The sequence below is a fragment of the Prionailurus viverrinus genome, chromosome D3, assembly GCF_022837055.1.
Source record: "Prionailurus viverrinus isolate Anna chromosome D3, UM_Priviv_1.0, whole genome shotgun sequence".
Lineage (NCBI taxonomy): Eukaryota > Metazoa > Chordata > Mammalia > Carnivora > Felidae > Prionailurus > Prionailurus viverrinus.
In genome coordinates, this window is record NC_062572.1 from 16,888,033 (window position 1) to 16,915,452 (window position 27,420).

Below are 27,420 nucleotides of genomic sequence, written 5' to 3' on the forward strand. Positions count from 1 at the left end.
TCATGGGTTGTGAGAAATTATAGCAAGATACTATAAATGTACCCTAGATACTATAGATGGTACCTTTTATTATCACTTTTGAATTAGAGGTGCCTCTTGAATATTTAAGTAATACAATGACTTTAATTAATGACATTTGCTCTGTAGTATCTATAGCAAACTGTAAGATGCTATATCCTTAGTCCTAGGTGCTCTGATTTTAGGAGTTTCTTAGATATCCTTTTGGAAGTACATAAAGACTTCTGTACAAAGGAGTTCACTGTTGCATTGTTTGTAGTTGCAGAATCTAGGAAACAACCTAAATTAACAAGGCATTGGTTAGATGAATTATCCTCCTGTTTGAGTGTTCCGTACTATGTAACTATTACAAAATAAAGCAGATTTAATGTACTCATGGAAGAATTCATTCACCAAAAATTTTGTCCTCTCCTACTGTGCATCAAATACCACATGGGAGTTTGGCATACAATACTGAGTAGAACATTGTAACTTATATTTTAGTTTACAGAGAAAATAGACCATTACACAGTTGACTCTTGAACAATACAGGTTTGAACTGCATTGGGCCACTTATGTGGACTTTTTTTTCTTAATATAAATACAGTGTCATAAATGTGGTTTTTTTTAATTTTCTTAAATAACATTTTCTTTTCTCTAGCTTTATTGTAAAAATATACTTTGTAATATATATAACATAAAATATGTGTTAACTGTTATTGGTGAGGCTTCCAGTCAACAGGTTATTAGCAGTTAAGTGTTTTGGGGAGTCAAAAGTTATACGTGTATTTTCAGTTGCGCCAGGGGATCAATGCTGCTAATGCCTGTATTGTTCAGGTGTCGATTGTATAATAAATCCAAAGGTAAGTGCTTATTGAATTAACAAAAAGTAGATTGAGAGAATTAAAGGGATAGAGAGTAACAAAGAGTACAGTTTTGGAGGGTGACGAAGGAAGGCTACTTATTCTGAGGAAGTGAATTCTGAGTAGAGTTCTGAACGAAGCAAGGGAGCACACCATACAGTTTTGAGGAGGATGTCTTGGCGAGAAGGAATAACAAGTGCACAAGTGCAAGGAACCAGAGGTGGTAATACTTTTGGTTTGTTTGAGGTCAAACATGTAGGCTACCATGAGTGGAGGAGTAGAGAATGAAGCCAAAGAACAGACAAGAAGGGTCAGATCGTGTTGGGCCTTGCGGGATTTTGGATTTGGTTGAGAAAGATGGGAAGCTATTGGGGGTTTAAGAAGGGAAGTTCTGTAATCTGAGTTGGGAGTTTTAAAGGAGAGAGTGGAACCAGGAGGCTAGTTAGGAGGCTGTTAAGATATTTCTGGTGAGAGTGATGGAAGCTTTGAAACAGTGATAGTGGTGAGTGGCATACACATTGGGGTGATGTTTGAAGATAGAGCCAACAGGATTGTTTAATATGTTAGTTGTGGGGTCTGAGCAGAGAAATGAATGACTTTGAAAAAAAATGTTTTCAGTGGGAGCTCAGTTCAGGTACTGTATGCTGAAGTGGGGAAGATTTCAAGAGAAGTAGAAAGTTGGGGGTGGTGGGGAGGGAAGGAGAGTTGAGATAGAGAACTTCATTTTGGAAATATGCTATTTGTGTGGAGATGCCTACTAGATCTCTAAGTAGAGATAGACAGTTAATGGAATCTGGAGTTCAAGGAGGAGACCCAGGCTAGAGAGCCATCTGCATACATTTGGTGTTTGCAGCTATGGAACTAAGTAAGTGCTGCAGAAAGGGAATAGATTCAAGGACTGAGGTCCGAGTCAGGATCATGAGGCACCAGCAAAAAGGGAGGAAGAGAACTGAAAACCATTTGGAGAAAGTGGTCAGTTTTGCCCTCTACTGATAGGCTGCAGAAGATTAAGACTGAAAGTGGACTAGTAGATTTGATCATGTGAATATAGGCTGTTGGCTTTGAGCTGCTTTGGTGGAGTGGTGAGGACAAAAACCGGATAGGATAGCTTCAGAGAATGGAAGGATGGGAGGAAGAAACATCAAGTTCAGACAGTACTTTTTAGGAGCTTTGCTCTAAAGGGGAGTGGAGAGGTGAGGCAGTAGCTTGAGGGAATGTGAAGTCGAGGATTTTTTTTTTTTTTTTTTTTTTTTTTTAGACAGAATGGGAGTGGGTTAGGACAGAGTGATAGGGAGACACAGAATCTGAGGCAGGCCACAGGCTCTGAGCTGTCAGCACAGAGCCCGACATGGGGCTCGATCATGACCTGAGCCGAAGTCGGAAGCCCAACCAAGTGAGCCACCCAGGCGCCCCTGAAGTCGAGAGATTTTAAAGTTAAAGAGAGTCAAAAGAAGAATACAGCATATCTCTGCTAATGGGATTGTCTTGTTAGGGGGCAGACATGCAGAGGAAAGGGCGAGAATTACTGTAACAGTGTCCTTGAGTCCTTGAGGAGTTGTGATCCTACTGTACAAGTGGAGGAGTTGGCTTAAATAGGAGCTTTGCCAGTTCATCCTCAGTAACCAGAAGAAGGCAGAGTACTGGTAGGAGGACATAGGAATTCTCTTCTGATTGTTCTTATTGTCTCTGAAATATGGAAGGTGAGCTGAGAGGGGAGCCTTGGAAGCCTTGCAGAATGGCATTGTCTGGGTGACTGGGAGTTAAGTGGGTACAGAAAGGTAACAGGGTTGTGGTAGGGCTGCTTCAGTGAGACTGGTCAGTGTGGTGTGGTTGTGTTCTTGTGTGTAACTGTCTGGTGCTGGTGTGGAAATACATAGAGAGATTAATTAGGGGAAGGTTCTGCTAGGTGAGTACAGATGACAGAGAGAAAGAAAGGGGTTGTGGACCATAGGCTTTAGGTCAAGTAAGGAAAGAAAATGGAAGAGATGGGTTGGATCACTGGTTTGGAGATCCCAGTAGGGGTAAAGAATTGTTGGAATCAGGACTGAAGGGAACAAGCTGGGAAAGGAGGGAGTTGCTGCTTGAATGTTGGGTGCTCAAAATTATGATGGTGGGAGATGTGTGGTTGTTACCCTTATGGTCTAGATTATAGAGCAGTGCTGTCCAGTAGAAATGCAGGCCACATATATAATTTAAAATTTTCTAGGGGCGCCTGGATGGCTCAGTTGGTTAAGCAGCTGACTTCGGCTCAGGTCATGATCTTGTGGTGCGTGAGTTCGAGGCCCGCATTGGGCTCCGTGCTCACAGCTTGGAGCCTGGAGCCTGCGTCGGATTCTGTGTCTCCCTCTCTCTGCCCCTTCCCCATTCGCATTCTGTCTCTCTCTTTCAGGAGTGAATAAATGTTAAAAAAAAAAAAATTTCTAGTTGCCACATTCAAAAAGGAAAATGGTAAAATTAATTTTAATGTTTTTACCCAATATAGCTAAAATGGTATTTCATGATGTGGCATTGGCCACATTTGGCTAGTAGTGGTTGCTGTAAAGGATGGCACAGCTCCAGATGGTATGTCTATGGGGATTGGATTCCTGAAGTAGAGGACAAGCTAATTGGAGGAGAGAGGGGGGGTCAAGGAAATGAGAAGTCAGTGTTGGAAGGATAATCAGGAGTTGTGATGGGCAGTATCAGAGAGAGTGGTAGTGGCAGCTAGGAAGAGTGGGACAATAGAAGGTTGAGGATGTGGAGGATTTTGTTGAGTGAGCACAAGCTCTTATCTAATTTGGGGGCATTGGGAGTGGAAGACTGATGAGAGGACAGCAGTCCCATGGAGATGATTTTCCAGGGGATAAGAGGCAAGGGATGACTTGGAAGTGGTGAGCTTCCTGTGGTGAGTTACATGAACAGTGTGTGGGGGGGGTTGTCTCCCAGGATCTGTTGTTGAAATGAAATTGTTTAATTGTATGTTTTGCCACTGTATTTAATCATAAGGGTCATATGCTGTGGTCTTTATGCATAGGGTATCGCAAGTCATATTTGTTGTCTCTGGGATGGAATGTATCTTTCACCATATCCCTTTTTGTACTCTTTAGCTTCTTTATGATGTCTGTGCGGGTGCTGCTTACTAATTTCTAAATATGACTAAGCAGCAAAAGCCTTAAATTTGTATTTCCTTTGACCCAGTAATTCCTACTATACATTCAAAAGAAACAATGATAGGTGACCAAATATTTGTGCACAAAGATCTATCCCAAAATGTGTTTATCATAATACTATTTTATTACAGTGGACAAGCTACTAACAGTCTGTGTCTGACACAAGGGCATTATAGTATACCTATATGACGTAATGGTATATAGCCATTTAAAGTGACTATGTGTTAATATGACTCACATGGCAAAGTGCTTATGACATTAAATTATAAATTGGGATTAGAAAATGCACTGGCTGACTTATAAGTACTTTCCACTTCAATTTGGAAATGTTAAAAAGCCCCAACGTGATTTTTTCCATCTTTATGTGCAGTGGTATTTCTCCTCTGCTGATTGGGTTTATTTCTGGACACAGAGGTAGTCTGCCTACATGTTCTAATTCTGTCAGTTTTAATTAACAATGAATAGCAGTGTGTGTCTTAGACGGGAGGTCTCTGGCAGGATTCTGAAGCCCGTGGCAGTTAGCAGCTGCTTGCAAGCCGCCTCCAGAGTATAGTTCCACAGACTTGTTTTTGCCAGAAACAAACCAGAGAACAAGTAGCTAACAAGAGTGAAGGTCTAGGAGTCCTATGGGATTGTCAAAAAATTAATCCAGTAAGTAAATCATTGTGCTTCCCAGTAGCTAGACGACTTCATGTTGGGTTTAGTCATTTAATAAATAGTTAATTGCCATTTAGCGGGGCAGGCTAAACAGTTTAAATAATTATATGGTAAAGGCTCTTGTCCCCCTTTCTGTTCCCATCCAGATCTTAGGTAGACTTTTGTGTTCCCCTTTCCTAGGAAGATTGTTTACTTTAAGCTGTGTTTCGTTTAGTTAATATTTTAAACCATGTAGAAGGAGGGTTGTGCTGGTTTCTGCTATCAATCAGTGTCATTCTATTCTGAAATACTCTGATTCATTCTTATTCTCTCTAGGTAGCAGAGGCTCAACGGGCAGAGTTTAGCCCTGCCCAGTTCTCTGGTCCGAAGAAGATCAATCTGAACCACTTGTTGAATTTCACTTTTGAACCCCGTGGCCAGGCGGGTCACTTTGAAGGCAGTGGACATGGCAGCTGGGGAAAGAGGAACAAATGGGGGCATAAGCCTTTTAACAAGGAACTCTTTTTACAGGCCAAGTGAGTATGTCTACTCTTGGGAGGAAAGTGCAGTTGAGCCTCTGGGTGGTTCTTGGTGCTGAGAAGAAGCTTCTTTTAAACTGCTATGGGAGAGAGGCAGAAAGGGAGTTGAACTGGTTCTTTTCCTCCTCTCTCTTTTTGGGGGGCAGTGCAGGTGTCGAAAACCAGCTTTTCAAGTGGATGTTCCTGGTGCTTAAAAGAATATAATGCTTAAATAAATACATTGATTAATGCTAAAATTAAATAATGCTTTAGTGTCATAATGAGGTAGTAAAAGTATTTGTTTTGGAATTGGACCCACATTTGAATTTATTTTGACCTTCAATCTTGGGTAATTTATTTAGCCAAGGTGAGATTCATCTTCTCCCTATAAAGGAGGAGGATTACTTAAAGGAGAATTGGATGATGGGTTGGAGTGTTTGGCATGGCATACGTTTGCTCAAATACTGATTCCCTTTTATTTCCTTTTGTGTGTCATTAGTTACAATGTAAGATTTGACCTTGGATCTAGACTGAAGTAATTGGTTAGTACTTTATATAAATTGGTAATCAAATGACTGAGCGAGAACAGTCTTTCTGCTTCCTTGAAGACTAGCTGTGTGCCATGGTTTCTCAGAGGGAGGGAGGAAATCTGGCTTCCTGCTGATTGATAGAGCTGCAGTCTGGGTTAATTTTAGCTCAGGGGAGGCCTGCAGGGCCTTGGCTAGGCTTGGAAGCAGAAGAAACAGAGTTCATGGATTTAGACTCCTACTTGGCAAGTCTTTGGATTCCCTCCAGAGCTGGGGCTCAGAACTGAGCCTGAAGTCCTAGTTCAGTGCTTCACAAACCATGGCTGCTAATGGCCTGTATTTGATTTCTAAGTGAAGGAGTAATGAGTTTCTGCTGAGGGCTTGTTGGTGGCTTCTGAGAGTCTGCCTTTTCCGTGTCCTCTTCCCTGTTTCCAGCTGCCAATTTGTAGTGTCTGAAGACCAAGACTACACAGTTCATTTTGCTGATCCTGATACCTTAGTCAACTGGGACTTTGTGGAACAAGTGGTGAGTAGCTTGGCTAAGCTTATAAACTGTTAGTGGGAGAGAGAACTAAGGAAAGGAACCATGGTGACACAGCAGCTGTTGGCTGGTATCACTGTTGATACCTTTTTTCTGCATGACCTCACTGTAGAGATAAGTCCCCCAGAGATGAGTCCTGGTTTCTCCTGGAGTTCATTTTGTGCTAATTGGCACTAGCCTGCAGGATTGGGGAGTTGGAGGGCTCTCATCAAAGGTTCTGTCTCATCAAAGCAGTTCTATCTACGACCTCCTTTCTCCTGGGAATAACCAGAGAAATACATGAGGCACTCTGGTTACCTTCCTGACCTAGGGTGGGCTCATTGCATGAACATGGCTTCATCGGTAGCCATTTGTAGTAATCAATATCAAATTAGGCCTCAGTCTTGTGGCAGGTGAGTGAGCCACCAGGTACACTACTGTCTAAGCCACTGCTGCATTTTGTTTTCTGTTGAAGTAATGAGTTCTGGGTATTCCTTTGCTGCTCTTAGGTTATAGGGATGTAAATTTTTTTTTTTTTTTTTTTTTTTTTTTGAGAACACAAGTGAGCCTGAGTGGGGGTGGGGCAGAGGGAGAGAGAGAATCCTAAGCAGGCTCCATGCCTGGCATGAAGCCTGAAGGGAGCTTGATCATGTCAGTGGGCCTGACATGGAGCTCGATCCCACGACTGTGAGACCGTGACCTGAGCATAAATCAAGAGTTGGATGTTTGACTGAGCCACCCAGGCACCCCATACAATACTTTTCAAAGTGCTAGGTCTCCAAGCCTGGCTACTCATTAACTATGAAAATTGATAAAAACATCAGAGAATGACAAGGCCTATGAAACCTAAGTTCTATATTTATTGGTTAAAAAAAAAAATAGAGATGCATATAAAGTGTAGGTCTGATAGACTTCTCTATTGGAGATTATTGGTACATTACTTTTCGACCTTTTATAAGCCTTTGTGTACGTGTACGTATAAAGTTTCTTTTTATAAATGGGATTATATATTGATTTCTGTTCCTTTTTCCTTTGTGGAACCTCTAAAGTACTTGTTATGTAGTTATTAAACCATTATTGTGATTTCCTTAACGATTCACTTAAAGTGTTATTATATACTTGCATTTTGAACAATTCTGTGAAGATGTGTTGAGTAGAGATGTTCAGGGATGGGGGTGGGAGAGGAGAGGCTTTAACTTTGACAATCCCATGTCACTTTGAAAGCAGTGTAACTCGTGGTGCCCTTTTGTTGCAGCGCATTTGTAGCCATGAAGTGCCATCTTGCCCAATATGCCTATATCCACCTACTGCAGCCAAGATAACCCGTTGTGGACACATCTTCTGCTGGGCATGCATTCTGCACTACCTTTCACTGAGCGAGAAGACCTGGAGTAAATGTCCCATCTGTTACAGTTCTGTGCATAAGAAGGATCTCAAGAGGTGAGAAGGAGACATTTACTAGGTTAGACCCCAGTCTGCTAACTTCTTGCTCTTTTACATCTAAATGTCCATGTTACAGTGTTGTTGCCACCGAGTCACGTCAGTATGTTGTTGGTGACACTATTACAATGCAGCTGATGAAGAGGGAGAAAGGGGTGTTGTTGGCCTTGCCCAAATCCAAATGGATGAATGTAGACCATCCTATTCATCTAGGAGGTGAGTTCTGTTAATTTAGGGGGTAATAATCTTGGGTACATCTTTTAAGGCTATCAAATACATCTATCTACTATCAAAATTTGAGCCTTTGGGCAAGCCATTTCTATCATTTGCAGGTCAGTTTTAGGATTCTAGTAGGTTAGAGGGGAGTTTACAGAGAGTGGTTTAACTCTTGGTTTCAGGTGTGATTTAGTTATGTATTTTTTAATTTTTAATTTTGTTGAAATAGTGCCTGGCATTGTGCCCAGCCTTGAGGATTCCACAGTCAGCCAGACTGGCCACTTGTTGTCAAGGAACTCAGTAGTCTAGTAGAAGACACACAGAGAGGGAGGGAGAGACTCCCAAGCCTGCTGTGTGCTGTCAGCACAGAGTGCGATGCTGGGCTCAATCTCAAACCATGAGATCATGACCTGAGCCGAAGTCAAGAGTCAGACACTTAACTGGCTGAGCCATCTAGGCGCCCCTAAACTTAAAAAAATCTAAAACTCTTAAGAGAACATATAGGATAGTATCTCTGTAAATCCTCAGATAGGGATGGGTTTTTGAACCAGGCTGAAACTGTAGATCCTAGAAAAGAAAAGACAGATACACTTGATTTTATAAGAGTGAAATCTGTCAAGATTCCTTAAAGTCAGTAGGTGATTAACTAGGGGAAGATTTACACATTTAAAACTAAAGATTAATGTCTGGAATATACACGTGTTCTGTAAGTTAGATTAACAGTCCAGTAGAAGAATGGGCTAAGCATATGAAAGTATTTCCCAGAAAAGGATACTAGAATAACTTCCCAAGAATTAGGTTTAACTTTGCTAAGAGTTATGCAAATCAAAATCCCTATCAGATTGACGCAAAAAAAAAAAAAAAAAAAAAAGACATTAGAAGCACCAGGTTTTTGGCAGGGGTAGGAAAACGAATACTGTATACAGGGTGGCAATGTAAGTCAATACAGCTTTTGGGGGGGGCGCAATTTGGTAGTATTTAAAATATGCACAACCTTTGGTCCAGCTTTTGTACTTAATATAAAGAAATTATATGCACCAAGGAATACGTATAAGGAATTTTTGTTACAGTGTAATAGAAGCTGTCAATAAGCTAAATAAACGTTCCATAAGGAACTCACTCAGTGTTTGTTATGCTGTGGAACACAATACAGAAGGTAAAAATAGGATCTCTGTATTAACGTATAAAAAAGTTTTTTTAACATTTATTTATTTTTGAAAGAGCACGAATGGGGGGGTGGGCAGAGAGAGAGAGAGGGAAACACAGAATCTGAAGCAGGCTCCAGGCTCTGAGATGTCAGCACAGGGTCTGACACGGGGCTTGAACCCAAGGAACTGTGAGATCATGACCTGAGCCGAAATCGGACACTCAACCAACTGAGCCACCCAGGCACCCCTCTGTATTAATGTTTTGAAAGAATTTAATACAGGTTGGATGAAAAACACAGAACAACTTAAAGTTTATCATTTATGGAAAAACCTTTGTTAAGTGATTATGGATTTATAAATGTATAGAAAAAGATTTGGCAAATACGTCTCACAATTTGTAAATGGTTATCTCTGGGCAGATACTAGGATCGGAGGATGGGAAAACAGGGCATTTCAAGAGTTTCCCAAAAGTTAACATTGTCCTAAAGTTTTTAAAAAGTACAGAAAATATGGGGGAGGGAAGTAAAGGAAACAAATCATCCATGGTCCTTTTACTCAGAGATATCCCAAAGTTGTAGATTATTTTTCTACTCATGTATATTTTTGCAAGATTGGGATTAAATTTTCTAGTTTTTGGTGTCTGCTTTATATTCATGTAATGTAGGTATTTCTACATGTCACTAAATGTCATCTCACAAAACCATTTTTATTAAAAAAATTTTAAAGCTTATTTTTTTATCTTTAAATTTTTTTTATTAAAAAGTTTTTTTTAGTTTATTTATTTTTGAGAGAGAGCACAAGTTGGGGAGGGGCAGAGAGAGAGAAGGAAACACAGAATCTGAAGTAGGCTCCAGGCTCTGAGCTGTCAGCACAGAGCCCGACATGGGGCTCGAACCCAAGAATTGTGAGATCGTGATGTGAGCCAAAGTCGGATGCTTAACCAACTGAGCCAGCCAGGTGCCCCATTAAATAAACTTTTTTTTTTTTCTTTTTAACATTCATTTTTGAGAGAGACAGAGTGTGAGTTGGGGAGGGACAGAGAGAGGGAGACACAGAATCCGAAGCAGGCTTCAGGCTCAGAGCCGTCAGAACAGAGCCTGATGTGGGGCTTAAACCCACAAACCATGAGATCATGACCTGAGCTGAAGTCAGATGCCTAACAGACTGAGCCAGCCAGGCACCCCTGTTTTGTTTTGTTTTTTTGTTTTGTTTTATTTCAAATATCTCTACACCCATCATGGGGCTCGAACTCACAACCCCGAGATCAAGAGTCGCATGCTCTTCCAACTGAGTCAGCCATGTGCCCCAGAAAACCATTTTTAATGTCTGCAAAATTCTCTTTAATGAATATGCCATCATGTCATTAACCGTTTCTTTATTATTGGACTTAACTGGTTGATGTAGCATTTTTTGGTATTACAGACTATAGGTAATCAATAGTTTGGCTAAAACATTTTTACTGCGTCTTTGGTTTTCTTGGATTCCTTGTGTTATGGGGTCAGAGTTATAAACCTTTTACTTAAGGTCATTGTTAAATTATTTTTAGAAAATTAGCCTGATTACTCCATCTTCACTTTGGGGGATAAAAGCTGTGTAAATTCCTGTGTAGCCACAAGGTCGCAAAGCTTTGACTGTTGCATTTTTGTGATCTTGCTGGCTTTCTTGTAGATGAACAGCACAGCCAGTACTCCAAGTTGCTGCTGGCCTCTAAGGAGCAGGTGCTGCACCGGGTAGTTCAGGAAGAGAAAATAGCTTTGGAGCAGCAGCTGGCAGAGGAGAAGCACACTCCCGAGTCCTGCTTTATTGAGGCAGCTATCCAGGAGCTCAAGGTAGGGTGACAGGACAGGATGGTGGGGATAAGTTATCTTGGTCCTGAATTTAAGATAACGCATAGTTAATGGCTAAAATAGCCAGTTTGCTCTGGCCGTTGGTGATGCGAGGGAATGGTTGACCTAGTGGTTTTTAAAGCACTCTCTGCAGCTGAAAGGAACAAATTAAAATCGTCTTATAACTAGTTGAGTCACGGGAGTCTCTTAGTCTTAGGTTAGCTATGTTCTTAGTTAAGCAAAGTAGGTTTTTTTCCTAAGGAAACACTTGGATTTATTTTTAGAGATGTTTTATTTGAGGCACATTTTGACGAGAGTGTTATGGCCTATCCAGCAGGCCCTAGTAATACCTGCTGAGGATTTTGAAGCAGGAAAAATTACCCAAATAGAGAACTTCCTGTGCTGTGTATCCTTACCAGACATCAGAATCAGGGCGTTGGCCTCCACCCTGAGATGTGAATTCAGTCAAATATGGGCTCCATAGGCTTAATAATTTGTGTTATAATGAGTTCCAGACTGATTCTAATGTTCATCCTCAGACCATATTTTGAGAATCACTGATCTGTGTTAGAACAGTGAAAGCCCTTGTATCTTGAGTAATTGGCATGTGACAGGTCCTGTGTTAAGGTACTGTACTTACATTTATGTCACATGAGCTGCATATCCCGGTGTGAACTATCCCCTTTCGCGGATGAGGAAATGGAGTCATGGGTTAGGTAATTTGCTTGAGGACATATAACTAATATGAGATGAAGCTAGTATTTGAATTCCTGTCTTTCTGACTTCTGAGTCTTCCTTTAGTAGGTCCTGTGTATTTTGTTTTTAATTAAATGCAGAGCATTCGTTCAAGTGCATTTCAGAGAAGACGAGCTGTATAGAAGTAGAGCTGTCCAGGTTGAGATGGCAGTTGGCCAAACCCCTGCTTCCCGCACTGGGGCTCTTTCTTTAAGAGTAGCTTGTAAAAACTAGAGGACTAGTTCTGTGTTCTTCGATTTTTTGTTCAGGAAACTTTTGTGTAGTATTGTCACTGTCAGATTGTAAGTAGAATACCATCCCATTTGGGTGTCAGGTGCTTTTTGCTCCCTGTTTCCTTGAAGGATTGAGGATTTTAAGTACTTTTCCTATTGGGTCTTGTTGCCTTTTAACTTTTGCTCCTGTTGAGAAAGGCCATTGTAAGCCCTTGCCCTACAAACTAAGTGTGTTTCTAGAAACTTAGCTTTCTCTGGTCTTCTCTCTGGTGGTTTAGACTCGGGAAGAGGCTCTGTCAGGATTGGCTGAAAGCAGAGGGGAGGTCCTTAGTGTTGTGCCTGCTCTGGAACAACTGGTGCTGATGGCTCCCTTGGCGAAGGAGTCCGTTTTTCAACCCAGGAAGGTGAGTGTGACCCCGTTACAGACTAAATGGCTGCCGTTCCTCAAGGCTGCTGTTGAGTTGGTAGGTGATGTTGTGAAATCGCCTCTTCATGGGAGAGGAGGGGGGACTAGGAGTATTTCCCATGTGCTTATTAGTTCTTTACCTAGGGATGTTAAATCCATGAATGTGACAGCTAAGAAAACCTTCCAGAGAACTTGGTTCATGTGTCTACCCTTGCCACATGTACTTTCTGTTGACCTAGAATTTGTCCCAACAGGGTGTGTTAGACTATCTGTCTGCTTTTGATGAAGAGACCACCGAAGTTTGTTCTCTGGGTTCTCCTCGTCCTCTTGCTCTCCCTCTGGTAGAGGAAGAGGAAGCAGTGTCTGAACCGGAGCCTGAAGCCTGTGATGACTCAGAGTTAGCAGATGACAGTCTTGGAGAGGGGACCATTTGTACTGAGTCCAGCCAGCAGGAACCCATCACCAAGCCAGGCTTCACACACCTGAGTGGCTCTCCTTGTTACTACTTTTACCAAGGTGAGGGTTCCTGAGAGGAGGGCTGGGTTGCCATAGAGATGTTTCAGCAAGGTGGCCTGGCCTCTTAGCAGGAGGAGGTATTGCTGCTAGATGTGGGTGCTTGGGTCTGTTTTGCCTTTGGCCTCGGGGAGGGAGAGGCAGGCCTAGCTGTATGGGGGGGACCTGTCTTGAGGACTGGCCACGACTGTTGTGTGAGAGAGCCGCTTGTCTTCAGCGGAGGACGGGCAGCACATGTTCCTGCACCCTGTGAATGTGCGCTGCCTTGTGAGGGAGTACGGCAGCCTGGAGCAGAGCCCGGAGAAGATCTCGGCAGTAGTGGTGGAGATCGCCGGCTACTCCATGTCTGAGGTAAGGTCCTGCCTGTCCCTGTGGCACGGTTCTGGAGTGTCATCAACCTGATCTCTTTGATATGAGCCTGAGCAGCCCATGCTCACAGTTCTTCAAAGAGCTTAGCTTTTGTATTTAAGTCTATTTTTGTCACTGATTTTGTGCCTGCAAAGATTTTAGAGGTTAAATGGGTCTCTCTTACCATGTCGGGGTCCTGTTAGTCACCCTTGCTCTCTGTTTTTAGGTTCATTTATTATGGTTTGGGAACATAGATGTCTCCCACTTTCATTCAAGATGAGTTTGTTTTTCTCTTTTTCCTTATGGCTTGGGAGAAATGTCCAAGGAATCGAAGAGTTATTGGAGGCTCTATACTAGGTTATACAAGATTGAAACACATTTTCGGCTTAACAGATACCATCAATTATTATCTGATAATTTATATATGCGAGGTTTTGCCCTTTGAGAGTTATCCCTATATTGATCACAAATTTGTTACGCTGTAAACTTTCCATCAAACATGCAGAAAGAGAATGGAAAAGAAAATTAAACCGAAATTGATGGGCTTTTTTTTTTTCTTACTGTTTCAGGCCAAGCTTTATTCAGTAGGGAAATCTGCTTTTTCCACCTTCCCAGTTATTAATTGTCAGTGGATCTCAGGTTTTTTGCCAACAAATACTCTTTATCTTCCCCTGTTCTCTCTCCTCAGTTGTGGGCGCCAGAAAATCAGAAACAGCTGATCAGCTTTAAATCATTTATTACCAGGCTTGATTTATTCATGTGCAGCACAAACCTAAAAACTGCTTTTGGTTGATCATTTACCTTATTGAATGTCAATTGACGGTTTCTGTTTGGCTTTGCAAAATGATGATACCTTGAGCACAACTCTTTGAGCCCCAAAGAGTTAGCTGTCTGGGATGGGAACCTCTGTCCTCACAGTTCGGCCTGGTGTTAGTTGAGTTTTGGTCCCTTTTCCACGGTAGGATGTTCGGCAGCGTCATAGATACCTCTCTCACCTGCCGCTCACCTGTGAGTTCAGCATTTGTGAACTGGCTCTGCAGCCTCCTGTGGTCTCTAAGGAAACTCTGGAGATATTCTCAGGTAAGAATGCACCCACTCTGCTTCTCTTCATAGTGAAGCTCAGGGTTTCTTCTGATTGGAAACCCAGTATGGGAGGAATTTAGGAGCTCTGTCATGAGTCTCCATACCATACTCCATTCATCCAGTCCAGCTGCCTCCTTTTGTTGGCCTTAGTGACTAGTCACCTGGGAGGAGTTAATGGCCAGGCTGTCCTTGGTCTGCCTGCTCACTGTCTGACCATCCCACAGATGACATTGAGAAGAGGAAGCGTCAGCGCCAGAAGAAAGCTCGGGAGGAACGCCGCCGGGAGCGCAGGATTGAGATGGAGGAAAACAAGAAACAGGGCAAGTGTAAGTTCAGGAACTCTATTAGACTAGTACAGCTGTGCATCCTCATGGAGATACTCAGTGCTTGGGCCCAGGAACCAGACTATTTGGTCCACATCTCAGTTCTGCCACTTGTTTTTTGTTGTTGTTTTTTTTTTTAGCTCTCAAATGTGAATCATGAGAGTACTTCGTTCATAGACTTGAGAATTAAGTGAATTAATGGGGGTCAAAGTTCATAGCTTTTAATAAGGAATGAGATTAAATTTATCCTTGGTATAGTAGGCGAGAAAACCTGTTCTGGGGAAGGCAATTGGAAATCTGCTGAATTTAGGGGATGATTGTCTCCTGTGTGTTCTGAATGGAACATTGATCCCACCGTTGACTGTATTAAAGGAGACCTCTGTATACTGCAAGTCTGCCAAGAGAGTAAGATATAGTAGAAACCTTGACAAACTAGGAAATCTATGCAGGAGGTTAGATTTAAGAGCTCTTTCATGTAAGTACAGAGTCTTTTGATCTGCTTCTTCAACATAAGCTTCATTGAATCCAGATTAGTGTGACATGAGAGTGTACTTACTTATCCTCCAGAAAACAAAGAATCGAGTCCTCAGCCAGGGAAAGGACTTCACTGTTTTGACTACATGTTTATGGTGGTAAACATAAATTTTACTTCTCCAACTGGGATAAGTGTATAGCTGGGGTCCCAATGCTGTGTAGCTATTTGGCACATTTCCTAAAGAATTGAAAAAAACTGATGTTTCAGGTACAGGGGCTTTTTTAATTTTACCTTCTTTATTATAGAAACACCCAAAGACAAGTACATAGAATAATATAATTAACCATCATGTATAATATTTGGCTTCAGTTAAGAACAGAGCAAAGATTTTTTTATTTTTACTTATTTTTTAAGATTTTATTTTAAATGTTTTTTTTTTTTTTGAGAGAGAGAGGGATGGAGAGAACACGTGCATGAGTGGGGGAGGGGCAGAAAGAGAGGGAGACAAAGATTCCGAAGCAGGCTGACAGTGCAGAGCTTGACGTGGGACTCGAACCCACGAACCGTGAGATCATGACCTGAGCTGAAGTCAGATGCTTAACTGACTGAGCCACCCAGGCGTGCCTAAGATTTTATTTTTAAGTGATCTCTACACCCAGTGTGGGGCTTGAACTTAACCCTGAGATTAAGAGTTACATGCTCTACCAACTGAGCCAGCCAGGTGCCCCCAAAAAGGGTTTTATTTTAAAACAAAAATATAGGGGCTCCTGGGTGGCTCATTTGGTTAAGTGTCAGACTTCAGCTCAGGTCATGATCTCACAGTTTGTGAGTTTAAGCCCCACATCAGGCTTTCTCTCTGCCCCTCCCGTGCTTACGCGCGTGTGTGCACGTTCTCTTTCTCAAAGTAAACATTTAAAAAAATCAACAAAAATATAAAGTGACAATTACTATAAATTTGGGTTTTAAAGCGTGTTTACATACCTTAGAGCCTTGGGGGATTCGTATTGACTATCCACAACTGTTGGAAAAGATTTGAGGAATATTCTAAATGGCCCTACTGTACTCTTCTTTTTTCTTTGTAGATCCAGAAGTCCACATTCCCTTAGAGAATCTACAGCAGTTTCCTGCCTTCAATTCCTATACCTGCACCTCTGATTCTGCTTTGGGTCCCACCAGCACCGAGGGCCATGGTGCCCTCTCCCTGTCTCCTCTTAGCAGAAGTCCAGGTTCCCAAGCAGGTAAATGAGTTGGGATTTAAAGAATGAAGTTGCCCACCAGCCACAGACCTTAAGCAAGGCCCTAGTGTCTGAATTTATAACTCTAACCTACTCAGTATGGTGGGATTTTTAGGTGATTAACCTTACTTTGGGTAGTTAATATATTTTTGGGGTACCTCAGATTTTTGCCATTTGATTCACCTTTCTGATTGGCTGTACTGACTACTTTATACCCTGCTGTTTTCTAAAAACCTCAAAACCTCAAGGCAGCTCATATGGCAGGAAAGTTAAACTTAGATTCTTCCCTGTGACCCAGCTGTTTTATTTCTAAAGATTTTTTAAGTGTTTTATTTAATCAATTTATTATTATTACTATTATTATTATTATTATTATTATTATTATTATTATTTTGGAGAGGGAGAGAGCACGTAAGCAGGGGAGAGATTGAGGAGGATAGAGGATCTGAAGCAGGCTCCATGTTGACAGCTGAGAGCCTGATGTGGGGCTCAAACTCATGAACTGTGAGATCATGACCTGAGCCGAAGTTGGATGCATAACCAACTGAGCCACGCAGGTGCCCCTCTGCCAGCCATTTTAAATAAAATGTCCAAGAGCAGAATATTTAAAGCTCTTGGTGACTGCTATGATCATATGCTTGTCACTTTGCAGATTAGGAACCTGAGGCTGAGGCAGGGGCTTAGTGACAGGGACTGTGACTGTAACCTGCATCTTGAGGGCTGTATGCACAACTATTATGCTTTTTAGTCTAAGAAGAGAGCTGAAATACAGAGGAATATGGCAGAACATCAACTACATTATCTGTGATAAAAAATTGGTTGTGTATGTGCTTTCACATACTAGCTTTTTTGAAGGAATGGGCTTTAATGTATTGAAGCAAGAGCAGCTGGATAGTCCTAGGACTGAAAGTACTAAATAGCCCTGGCTGACTGTGGAAGGGTCTGCTACTGGGAGAGTGAATAGAGGCCTCTCCCTTCCAGCAGTGATCAGGGTAGTGGGTAGACCTGTGGGAAATGCCCAACTCTAGGTCAGAAAGGATGGAGAAGACTGTTACCTGGGGAGTATCGGGGGAAAGCTTGCATCTTCCTGTTGGATATTGTCCATTTGGATGTGTGTTTTGGATACTAACTGAATAGAGCAGGTCATACACATCTGGCTGGAACATAAAGGCTGACCTGATTAAATTTTATCTTTTTGTTAGAACATTTTCATTCACATAAAACCAGTCCATGACATACTGGTACCTAGGCCTTGAGAGTCAGCTGGTGTGGAAAGGGGTTTTTTTTGGCATGGAAATAGATTCTGCCATGTTTTCTAGTATTACTGTGACCACTAAACTTCCGTTTCCCTAGATCACTAGTATGAATAATAGGCCATGTTCTTGACTTTATAAGAACATGGCAGAATTGAAATTGGATCAAGGTTTGCTTTTTGTGGTGGGGCTGGTAATTATCTAGACCTGATTTAGGGTTCATCTCTTCTCTCTTGGAACTCGACTTATATAATCAGGTCTCTGGTTTCTTTTCAGACTTTCTGCTGACCCCTCTGTCACCGACTGCCAGTCAGGGCAGTCCTTCATTCTGCGTTGGGAGTCTGGAAGAAGACTCTCCCTTCCCTTCCTTTGCCCAGGTAAATCTTTGTGAAGCAGTTCACGGGTATTTAACGTGAGCTCTGCTGCTTGTACTTTCTGGAAATCTTTGCGCTGCAGGAGAGACTTCCAGGCTAATGTTGTATTGATGGTAATAATCATGGAAAGCTTTTTTTAAGAGGAAATCTTCTAGATTTAGTTTCAGATGTTATTGTAGACTTCCCAAAGAAAGAGGCCAAGAGCAGCTGAGGGAGAATCAGAGCTTTAGCTTTTTAACAGATCATTAAATACTTGGGTACTAAGTGTTGTTTTAGGGGCTGGGGAGATACCAATTTCAGCTGGTCCCTGGTTCTAGGACTTCTGATTCAGGTGGTATGTACCTGTTACATATAATAAACCATTTCTCTTTGCTTTGGGAAGGGAAAGGTGGTCTTGGTTGTCCTATAACTAGCCAAACTGTCTTCCTTGGGCAGCTGAGTTAGAGGAACACTAGGCTAGTGAAACTTGATGTCAGATCTTTTTGTGTTCTGTTTTATTCTTTAAGTGTTTTTATTTTATGTAAAACAAGATGGCATTAAGGTAGGTTTCTTGGATGACCCATTCAAGGAAGTTCACTTAATCCAATTTACTGAAGGCTGTATCCTTTGCAAACCGACAAAAACACTGGCGGCACATAGGCTGTATTTCTGAATCAGACCATGCCGGTTTGGCAGACACAGCCAACCCTGGCCAGATTTCCTCAGCCGGCTCCCATAAAGCTGGTGACCCATCTTGTTCTCTTGGATGCAGCGAGGCAGAGATGTCAGATCATTTTATTAACCTTTAAAATAACAAACACTCAGTATTTCTGCATTAAGATAACTGAGGAGGATGGATGGACAGCTTGCTCAACACCCCTTTTAGAAGTTAGTATTAACCTTTTGGGGCTAGTTTGGGATCATTAGCTTAACAGTTCTTTAGAGCCGGTGATAGTGGAGGTTTCTCTCGTTTCTCAGTGTGTGCTGAGATAGAAGCAGGAATTGGACTTTGGTAAGTTGAGTCCTGAAGTCAAGGAGGAAGAAATAATTGAGAGCAATCTTGAGTATTAACTGATAGGTTTCAGAAGTTATAAGCAGGTGGTTCCCAGGAATTATGTCAAATGCTTAAATTTGTTTTTGTTTTTTAGTGTTTATTTATAGAGAGAGAGTGATCGAGCAGGGGGAGGGGCAGAGAGAGAGGGGAGAGAAAATCCCAAGCAGGCTCTATGCTGTCAGTGTTGAGTCTGATACGGGGCTTGATCTCACAAACTGTGAGATTATGACCTGAGCCGAAATCAGGAGTTGGACGCTTAACTGACTTGAGCCTACCCATGGACCCCTGAAGTTGTTTTTTTAAACTAGGTTTTATTGCTATTGCTTTTTTCAGCTTTATATGTTGAACAACTTCAAACTTAAGTATTGAAGGAATAGCATAATGAACGCTCATACCTTTCACCTAGGTTCACCCGTTGTTAGCATTTTGCTATATGTGCTTTCTCTTTTTATTGTTACACTGTATTGAAAACGTTAGACCTCCTGAGTTTACCACCAACTGTTTACGAGATAAGTGCCCCCAAATGATATTCTTCTATATGACCACATTTGTCATGATCACATAAAAGAAATTCAGCTAATTGAGTATCTAATACAGTACTTATTTCTTATTTCTCCATGTCTCAATGGTCCTGTATTGTTTTCAGTCCAGTCGAAAAAAAGACTGCTCATTGCATGTGTTTGTCAAGTCTCTTTAGTCTTCTGTGATCTGTAACAGTTTCTCTAGCCTCTCTTTGTTTTCTTCCTGTGGCATGGATATTTTTGAAGCATCCAGGCCAGTTGTTGTATATAGTGTCCTGCAGTTTGGATTTGTCTGTTTATTTTTTCATGAGTGGATTCAGGTTAAACATTTAAACATTTATGGCAAGAATAACACATAGGTGATAAGATATTTTAATGGCCTTTTAAGAGTAAGATGATTCAGATTCCATACTCTTTGGACCCCTAACTCCCAAGGACCAAGGGAAAAGATCATCCAAGTGGTACATGATGAAGAAAGGTTATTCAGTGAAATAAACCTCTGCCAACCCAACTCCATTTGAATAATATTGTACCTCACTTCGGGACACATACTTTAGGATGATGCATTCTTTTTTTTTTTTTTAACTTTTTTTTTTTTTTTTTTGAGACAGAGAGCATGTACGGGGGAGGGGCAGAGAGAGAGACAGACACAGAATCAGAAGCAGGCACCAGGCTCTGAGCCATCAGCCCAGAGCCCGACACGGGGCTCGAACTCCCGGACCGCAAGATCGTGACCTGAGCTGAAGTCGGACGTTTAACCGACTGAGCCACCCAGGCGCCCCTAGGATGACACATTCTCATTTGAATCTCATGGGGCTTGTCTCTTGGTAGTTTTCCAGGGATAAAATTCAGCCTGCTTTGAGTTGCATGACACGTGTGGCCCTCAATAATTAAGAAGCTGGCCTTAGCCACCTGAGATGAAAGAATTCCTCATTCAGGGGCAGGAGGGATGGTTCTGATTTTATTGTACGTGGAGGAATCTGGTCTATGATTGGATCTAAAAGTTAATAATTAAGGAGCTACTAGAAAAGCAGAGACTGAAGGGTAATGGCAGCTGTTGGAGCAGTTTTAGGATAAAGTTAAATTGATTTTCTTGGCCTTAAGTAACTGGAGTTCAATAACCAGGTGGTTCGTTTTGCTTATTCCAAGAGGTTTATATTTTAGGGGTCCCAAGAAGAGCAGGAAAAACTTAGCAGAAGAAGGGAATGACACAAAGTCAGGATTCCCAGCTTGAGAGTCTGAGTAAGAACCTCTTGTGTAGTCAGTCCATGCACTGTTCTTTATCTGTTTCCTAAGGAACAACACAGGCTTTGGTTTCCCACCTTGGGGGTTTACTGCTAGTTCTCTTGGTCTAGAGACCATGGTATAGAGGACATGACTGAAACAGTATGTTAAGGAGAGAAGTACTTGGAAAATCCTTTTTTCCAGAGGTGATAGTTCTTTGTGCCCTTAGCCAGTTAGTGTCAAGACACAAGTCTGGGAAAGAAATTGGATCAGTTGCTTAAATTCTTCTCTCCCTTCTTTCCCACCTTGGCAGATGCTGAGAGTTGGAAAAGCAAAAGCAGATGTGTGGCCCAAAACTGCTCCAAAGAAAGGTGAGAATGGCCCTCTGGTGGAGGGGGAGTTTGGCTCCTTTCAGAAAGTAAATTAACACTGGTATTTTATAGATGAAAACAGCTTAGTTCCTCCTGCTCCTGTGGACAGCGATGGGGAGAGTGATAACTCAGACCGTGTTCCTGTGCCCAGTTTCCAAAATTCCTTCAGCCAAGCTATTGAAGCAGCCTTCATGAAACTGGACACACCAGCTACTTCAGATCCCCTCTCTGGTAAAGGCAAAGAAACGGAGTGCTCAGTACAGAGTTGTCATTCCCACCTGGATCCAGTGGTGGGCATCACTAATTAGTCAGGCACTTTTCTCTTGAGCCCCTAGGCTCACATGCTCATGTCAGCTAGGACGTTTTTGCCACCCCAAATTAATTATTGAGGCCCAGCTGTGAAATTCTGAAGAACTCTATATTTTTTCCCTCTAAGACGTAATGGAGAGTAGATTTTAGAATCCTGAGTTTGGTAGAAGGTGGCCAATAGGTGGAGAAGTCAGGCTTGAAGCCCACGCCACTCTGTAGTATTCAGTTAGACAAGATCGCTAGCATTCATGGTGTGCCTTTGCTGTGCCTACCTAGCCTTGTGCTCATTTTATTCTCCCAACAACCATATTAAATGGGTAGGACTATGTTACGGATGAGGAAACAGGTCTAGGGATGTAAAGTGACTTGCCCAGATACCTGGAGTGTGCAAGGACTGGTATCTGGATCCAGGGGGTCTTCATCCTAGAACCTTAACTGCCACTCTGAGACTCTCGGGGACGAAACTGGCTGGGGTAAGGGGATGGCATTCTAAGCTAAGTTCTTTCTGTGTTTCCATTTAGAAGAGAAAGGAGGAAAGAAAAGAAAAAAACAGAAACAAAAGCTCCTGTTCAGCACCTCAGTCGTCCACACCAAGTGACACTACTGGCCCTGGCTACCTTCTCCATCTGGTTTTCTTTTTCCTGTGCTTTTGTTTTGCTGCTGTAATTTTTAAGTATTTGAGTTTGAACAGATTAGCTCTGGGGGGAGGGGGTTTCCACAGCGTGAGGGGGAACCAAGAAAATTTTAAATACAGTGTATTTTCCAGCTTCCCATCTTTACACCAAAATAAAGTATTGACACACAAGAGATCTCTCTTCCTGCCAAGATTTTTAGTTTGTTACCAGGTTAGTCTTTTTGCCCCATGTAATTAGTTTTTCTCAACCCAAATAAGTTTGAGTTCCTTCAACATCCCGCAGAGCAGCCCAAACCAGAGTGTTCTAGCACTGTTCTACTGACATGTCAGGGCATCATGGCTTCAACACACCTATCAGTGTGTCTTTTAAAAACAGTTGAATCTTTCCTGTTTAGTTCTCCTCTTGTTAAACAGAAGGATGGGAATAAAACAGACTTAGGATACCCAGCCTGAATTGCAGTTTTTCTTCTGAGAAATGGTCAGCTGTGGTGCCAGACCTGGGTTGCTTACATATGTGATGGAGGGTTTTACACCTCTTGAATGTGGCTTCTGTTTGGCAAGGAAAGGTGTAGTTGTCACTAAAGAAGGCCTGGAACCTGCCAACTTTTAGGTCAAGCCTGTTAAAAGTGACAGTGGCCTCAGTTGTAGGAGCGGCAGAGTAGGGCAAGTTTGAAAGCGGTGGGGGTACCCACTGCCTCCTTTTGTCTGAAGCGGTCTATGCCTTGGTTTCAGCTGAATTTGAGTGATGTGAATTATTTTGCTGCTTAATAAAGTGACCTCTAGGTATAGTAGAATGTGAAGGCAAATAGTTGCAATAAATCACTTGCACAAGCAATGCGAACTTTCTGGTTTTTTAAAGTTCATTATAGGTTAGATAGACATACCTCTTAAATAGGTTAAGACTTTTTTTTTTTAAAGTTTATTCTGAGAGAGTGTGGGAGAGGGGGGAGAGGGGGAGAGAGAGAGAGAGAGAGAGAGAGAGAGAGAGAGAGAGAGAGAGAGAGAATCCCCCAAGCAGGCCCTGCACTGTCAGCACAGTCCCTGACAGTGGGGGCCCGAACTCACGAACCCTGAGAACATGACTTGAAAAAAATCAAGAGTTAGATGGACGTTTAACTGACTGAGCCACCCAGGCTCCCCCTTAAATAGGTTAAAGTAACAACACTAGAAGTTTGAGCACTCTTATCATGGAGCAATGTCTCTCCTGGTGTCAGGCCCAAAGGGTTCTTGAGTTGGGCTTGGCTTTAACCCGTCATTCTTAAAAGGAAGAGGTTCAGAAATTCTGGAATAGGAACTCTCCTGGGTGGATGAGGGTGTTTCAGCCCTGAAAATGGGACAACATGTTGAAACAAAAATTACAAATCCTTCTGTTAAATGTGTAAGGGACTCTGAATAACATGTTTTATTCAAAAAAACATCCTAGAAATGTCAGTAGGTAGTAGATCAAAACCTTCCTGTGGCAGTGTGGCAGGGTCACGGGTTTTCAGGTACCTGTCAGGTGAAAGACAGTAGGGAAGGGAGGAATTGCAGAAAACTACTGGAAGTTGGCAACTACTGTTTGGCTTTGTAGTGATGTCAGGCAAGGCTAGGTTTTCTTCCCCCTCAAGAAAAGTGCAAAAACTGTGTCATCCTGTTACCTGATTATTATTGGTAAGGAATCTGGCATTTTTAAGGCCCTGTGGGTCAGGAATGAGACCAGCTATAAATTTGTACCAGTTCACTTGCTGTGTCTCACCAATACACTTACTCTGAGTGACTTGGAATACTTAGGGTTCATCCTAGGGATTGGGGCACAGGGCTCAAGTGGGAGGCTATGCATCTGCTATCCTATAGGGGAGCCAGTCTTCCCAGTGAGGCCAGGGGTTGAGGGGGAAGGAGACCTGGCCAAACTTGAACTTAAGCTAAATGCTACAGAAGCCAAGGACATTTATTAAACCTACTCTGGCCAGGCAATTAGATACAGAGATGTCTGTAACCACAGGGGCTTCACCTGCAGAACCACTTAACCAGGCACTGGTAGGTAAAAGTGACTTCAGTTTAAGTGAACACGTCCTCCATTTTAAGCTGATAACCTGGCCTCTGGTCAGCAGTCATCCAGTTTGGGAAACCGTAGTAGATGCTGCTGCCTCCCAAAATGTCCTGTTCCAACAAGTGGGCCCTGAATCTTGGGCACAGCATAGCCTGCAGAAATTCACTCCATTGCTTCAGAAGGCTCCTCACTGCCACTATCTGAAAGCTGCTCCTCATCTGACCTCTCCTCTAGTAAACAGCTTCTTGTGACAGACTTCTGGATAGCTTCCCGCTCTCCTGGAAAGGCAGACAGCAGGGATGAAAAAGGTCTTTGGGAGTGACCTCTTACTCAGGTTAGTTACTGTTCAGTGGGCACTGGGCTAATGTCGCTTACCTTCATCAGTGCAGTTCTGCAATAACATCAATAGCTGTCTCCTGTTGTAACGAATCAGGAACTTCTGACATGTTCGGATTGTACCTGGCACATGAAAGAGCTTTGTGGTCAACAGCTTGTGAAAGGTGTCTGCTTCAAGTCTTTCCAAGCTAGGTGAAAACGTCTTGTTCTTGGCAGGATAGCAGGAAGACCCACCCGCTGTCAAGACTGAACCCTGAACCTGTTAGTATTAGAAATCAGCAACCATACCATATGCACCCCTACCTCCCACGTGCAAAGTGTTAAGAAAACACGGGTAACGGTGTCCTTTGTTCTCCAAGTATGTGATGAAAGGAAGAGCTGAGCACACGAGTTGGTAGAATTCTTTCCGGCATCGAAGTAGCACTATTCCAGTATAGGCATTGAGGTATCGCACTACAGGGAAAAAAATCATTTTGGGAGACTTTGGATTCACTTAAAAATCTTAAGACTAATTCAGAGTCTACTAGGTGACAGGCAGTGGCACTTGGGATGTATTATCAAGTGGGTAAAAAATTCCTAAAGGAAAAGAGCTTTAGAACAGACCTTCATTTATGGAAAGGGGACAAACCACATCCAGTGCTTTGCTTGGAACTGGTGAATGAATTCAGAATTATAAATGCTCTTCTAAATCACTGATAAGTGAAGTTGGGGCTAGCAGAGATCCACCTCCCTCAGAGAAAACTCTTGGCTGAAAGGTGGTTCTATTGCAACTGGGCTCTGTAGGTCTTGAAGCAGCCAACTGCAAATGACCTGATGTAGGAGAATTGTGCCTGTGTGCATGCATGTGATTCTCCAGTATTCAATTTTGAGCACAGGGTAAAGGAGGGAACAAATTTAAAAAACTTGGTGCTGTGGGAAGAATCCTCTTCCTCATTTACATACACACAATTATGAGTTCTGTACTCTACCTGCCTGTACTATTAAGGGCTTTTTAGAGGTAATTTTGACAATTTTTCGCACCATAGGATGTCAATGTAACAAATAGCTTTCTCGGAACTATACACGTCTTCCCCCATTTAACTCATTATCCTGCTTAATTCAATCGCAATCCCCCGATATACTATGTCAAATAGGCAAAGGAGATTCTTGCCCCAAGTCCCATCGCCTTCTGCTTTTAGCTTTTTTTTTCCTTAAAAAAATTTTTTTTACTGCTTATTTTTGGGAGAGCGTGAGCGGGGTAGGGGCAGAGAGAGGGAGACACAGAATCCGAAGCAGGGGCTCCAGACTCTGAGCTGTCAGCACAAGAGCTCTACCTGGGGCTGGAACTCACTGTCAGATCATGACCTGAGCTGAAGTCCGACGACACTTAACCAACTGAGCCACCCAGGCGCCCCCGCTTTTAGCTTTCTGCCTAACTTCGGACTCGTTCAGACTTCCGGCTCAGGCTTCAAGTGGCCTCAAGAGGACGATATCGTACAGTGAGGACTGTTTATCGAGCTTGGAAGCTCCTGCGGTCACTCCTATCCCTTCCTTCTCCCTTTCCGCCCCCGTTCCCTCCCAAACCCGCCGTCCACCTAGTTCCCCAGCACCCTCGCACCCGCGAAGCCGATGGAGCAGGAGGCGGCGCCAAAAGTCCCGTGCACGCGAGCGATTGTGTCTCGTACGAGGCCGCCCAGCACTCGGTCCTCCAGACTCAGACGGCAGCGGGGGTCATCAGACACGACTTCGCAGAGCAGGTACCTGCGGAAGGCAGCAGGGAAGTGAGCGTGGAGCCGGGGCCGCGAGGACCTAACAGGGCAGGATTTGTCGAGCCGCCGCCGCTTACCTGTGCTTGAATCGCACCATGGCGGTCTCTGCTCCGGCTGCCCTACGCCCAAAGCGGATGTCGGTTTCGCTGGCGGCAAATGGGAAATTAGTTTCCGTAATCTTGCAGCCACTCAGAAAGGGAAGCAGGGTAAGAAGGCGGGGCTAGAGTGTTGGGAGGCCGAGCCCAATGTCAGTCTCCCTTAAGCCCCACCTCCCGCAAATGTTTGGAGGGCGCATGCGCCCTGCTGGACTGCCTCGTTGAGGTTTAGGTAGTCCGTGGTTGAGGTCCGCGGTTCCGCGGTGTATGCTTGTGTTGGGTGGCTCTGCTCCACGCCGGAGTTTGCAAATCTGTGTAGGAGGCAGCTGCTGCATTTGGGACTCTCGGGATGTCTGCTTTCTGTTACCTTGCAATACAGTTGTGTATGCATTTATATTCACTCCCTAGACTAGACGGTGGAATTTAAGAGGGCAAGACCCTGCACTTACACGCCTGGGATTGACACGGGAAATCGGACCCTTAGTTTCAGGTTAGAGCTCAGTTTAATTTTTTATTACAGCCAAATATGTTATTACTGTTTGGGTCTTTCAACAATGTTATGGAGACGGGTGTACTGTCTTGGTGTTTGTTTGCAAAAACAACCCTTGGTCGTTAAATTTTACTTTTTTTTTTTAATGTTTACTTTTTTTAGGGAGCGCGAGTGGGGGAGGGGCAGAGAGAGAGAGAGAGAGAGAGAGAATGAGAATGAGAATTCAAAGCAGGCTCTCGGGCTCCAAGCTCTGAGCTGTCAGCACCAAGCCCTACGTGGGGCTTGAACCCTGGAACTGCAAGACCATGACCTGAGCCAAAATGGAACACTTAAGGGACTGAGCCACCCACGCGCCCCACATTTTACTTTTTTTAAACAGGAAAGTACAAGAAGCAAATAAAAATAAATTATAATCCCAGGACTGAGAGCGAATAATTTATCATGTAGTGTATTTTCTTCCTGCTCTTTCCCCCTGTGCCAGCAATTCTCAAAGTGAGGTCCAGGGACCACTGGATTTTCTGAGACCCTTTCAGGAGTCCCCAAGGTCAAATTACTTTAATAATAATACTAAGATGTTATTTGCCTTTTTCACTGCCTCAGAGTGGACAGTAAGGTTTTCCAGAGACTATGTGACATGTGCTGACATCATTCTGATGGCTAATGGGATTTTGTATTGTTTTAAACATTTCTCAGTTTTATTTTGTTAATATGTACTTGAAATCTTCACATTTCTCAGTTTTAGTATCAATGGTAAGTATCAATATATCCTACAAAAGCAAAAACTCTTTGGGATCCTCAATAAATTTAAGAAT

At 42.8% G+C, this 27,420-nt stretch overlaps 2 protein-coding genes and 1 pseudogene across 4 annotated transcripts in view; 1 reads left to right on the top strand and 2 right to left on the bottom strand.

Moving 5' to 3' along the window:
- Window positions 1-27,420, top strand: part of RNF10 (ring finger protein 10) — a 65,006-nt gene that overhangs the window by 11,762 nt on the left and 25,824 nt on the right. The window contains exons 3-17 of one of the 3 annotated variants that reach the window (XM_047827061.1): window positions 4,982-5,181; window positions 6,126-6,216; window positions 7,466-7,650; window positions 7,730-7,866; window positions 10,683-10,843; window positions 12,087-12,212; window positions 12,469-12,730; window positions 12,945-13,078; window positions 14,038-14,155; window positions 14,383-14,484; window positions 16,039-16,194; window positions 17,721-17,821; window positions 20,910-20,967; window positions 21,040-21,198; window positions 21,798-22,083. In XM_047827061.1, coding sequence (XP_047683017.1) covers window positions 4,982-5,181; window positions 6,126-6,216; window positions 7,466-7,650; window positions 7,730-7,866; window positions 10,683-10,843; window positions 12,087-12,212; window positions 12,469-12,730; window positions 12,945-13,078; window positions 14,038-14,155; window positions 14,383-14,484; window positions 16,039-16,194; window positions 17,721-17,821; window positions 20,910-20,967; window positions 21,040-21,198; window positions 21,798-21,874 — 2,067 coding nt within the window. In that variant the 3' untranslated portion in view covers window positions 21,875-22,083. Of the gene's footprint in view, window positions 1-4,981; window positions 5,182-6,125; window positions 6,217-7,465; window positions 7,651-7,729; window positions 7,867-10,682; window positions 10,844-12,086; window positions 12,213-12,468; window positions 12,731-12,944; window positions 13,079-14,037; window positions 14,156-14,382; window positions 14,485-16,038; window positions 16,195-17,720; window positions 17,822-20,909; window positions 20,968-21,039; window positions 21,258-21,797; window positions 22,084-27,420 lie in introns of those variants that run through there. The other 2 variants (XM_047827060.1, XM_047827063.1) reach the window with 2 other exon arrangements.
- LOC125148795 (40S ribosomal protein S29-like) lies at window positions 16,686-19,036 on the bottom strand (annotated as a pseudogene).
- On the bottom strand, window positions 23,281-26,164 carry POP5 (POP5 homolog, ribonuclease P/MRP subunit). Its single transcript, XM_047827067.1, has 5 exons — window positions 26,101-26,164; window positions 25,873-26,015; window positions 24,579-24,728; window positions 24,315-24,398; window positions 23,281-24,217 (listed from the first exon to the last, which is right to left on the bottom strand). The coding sequence occupies exons 1-5, from the start codon at window positions 26,118-26,120 to the stop codon at window positions 24,102-24,104; spliced, it is 513 nt and encodes a 170-aa protein (XP_047683023.1). The 5' UTR covers window positions 26,121-26,164; the 3' UTR covers window positions 23,281-24,101.

What these genes read in the sequence shown, in the direction of transcription:
- POP5 (XM_047827067.1), bottom strand. Translation starts at nt 26,120, where the DNA reads ATGGTGCGATTCAAGCACAG. An exon ending in TAACACTTTGCACGTGGGAG is followed by an intron (nt 24,399 to 24,578) that starts GTAGGGGTGCAT and finishes TTCATGTGCCAG; the next exon opens with GTACAATCCGAACATGTCAG. An exon ending in GCAGAACTGCACTGATGAAG is followed by an intron (nt 24,218 to 24,314) that starts GTAAGCGACATT and finishes CTGCCTTTCCAG; the next exon opens with GAGAGCGGGAAGCTATCCAG.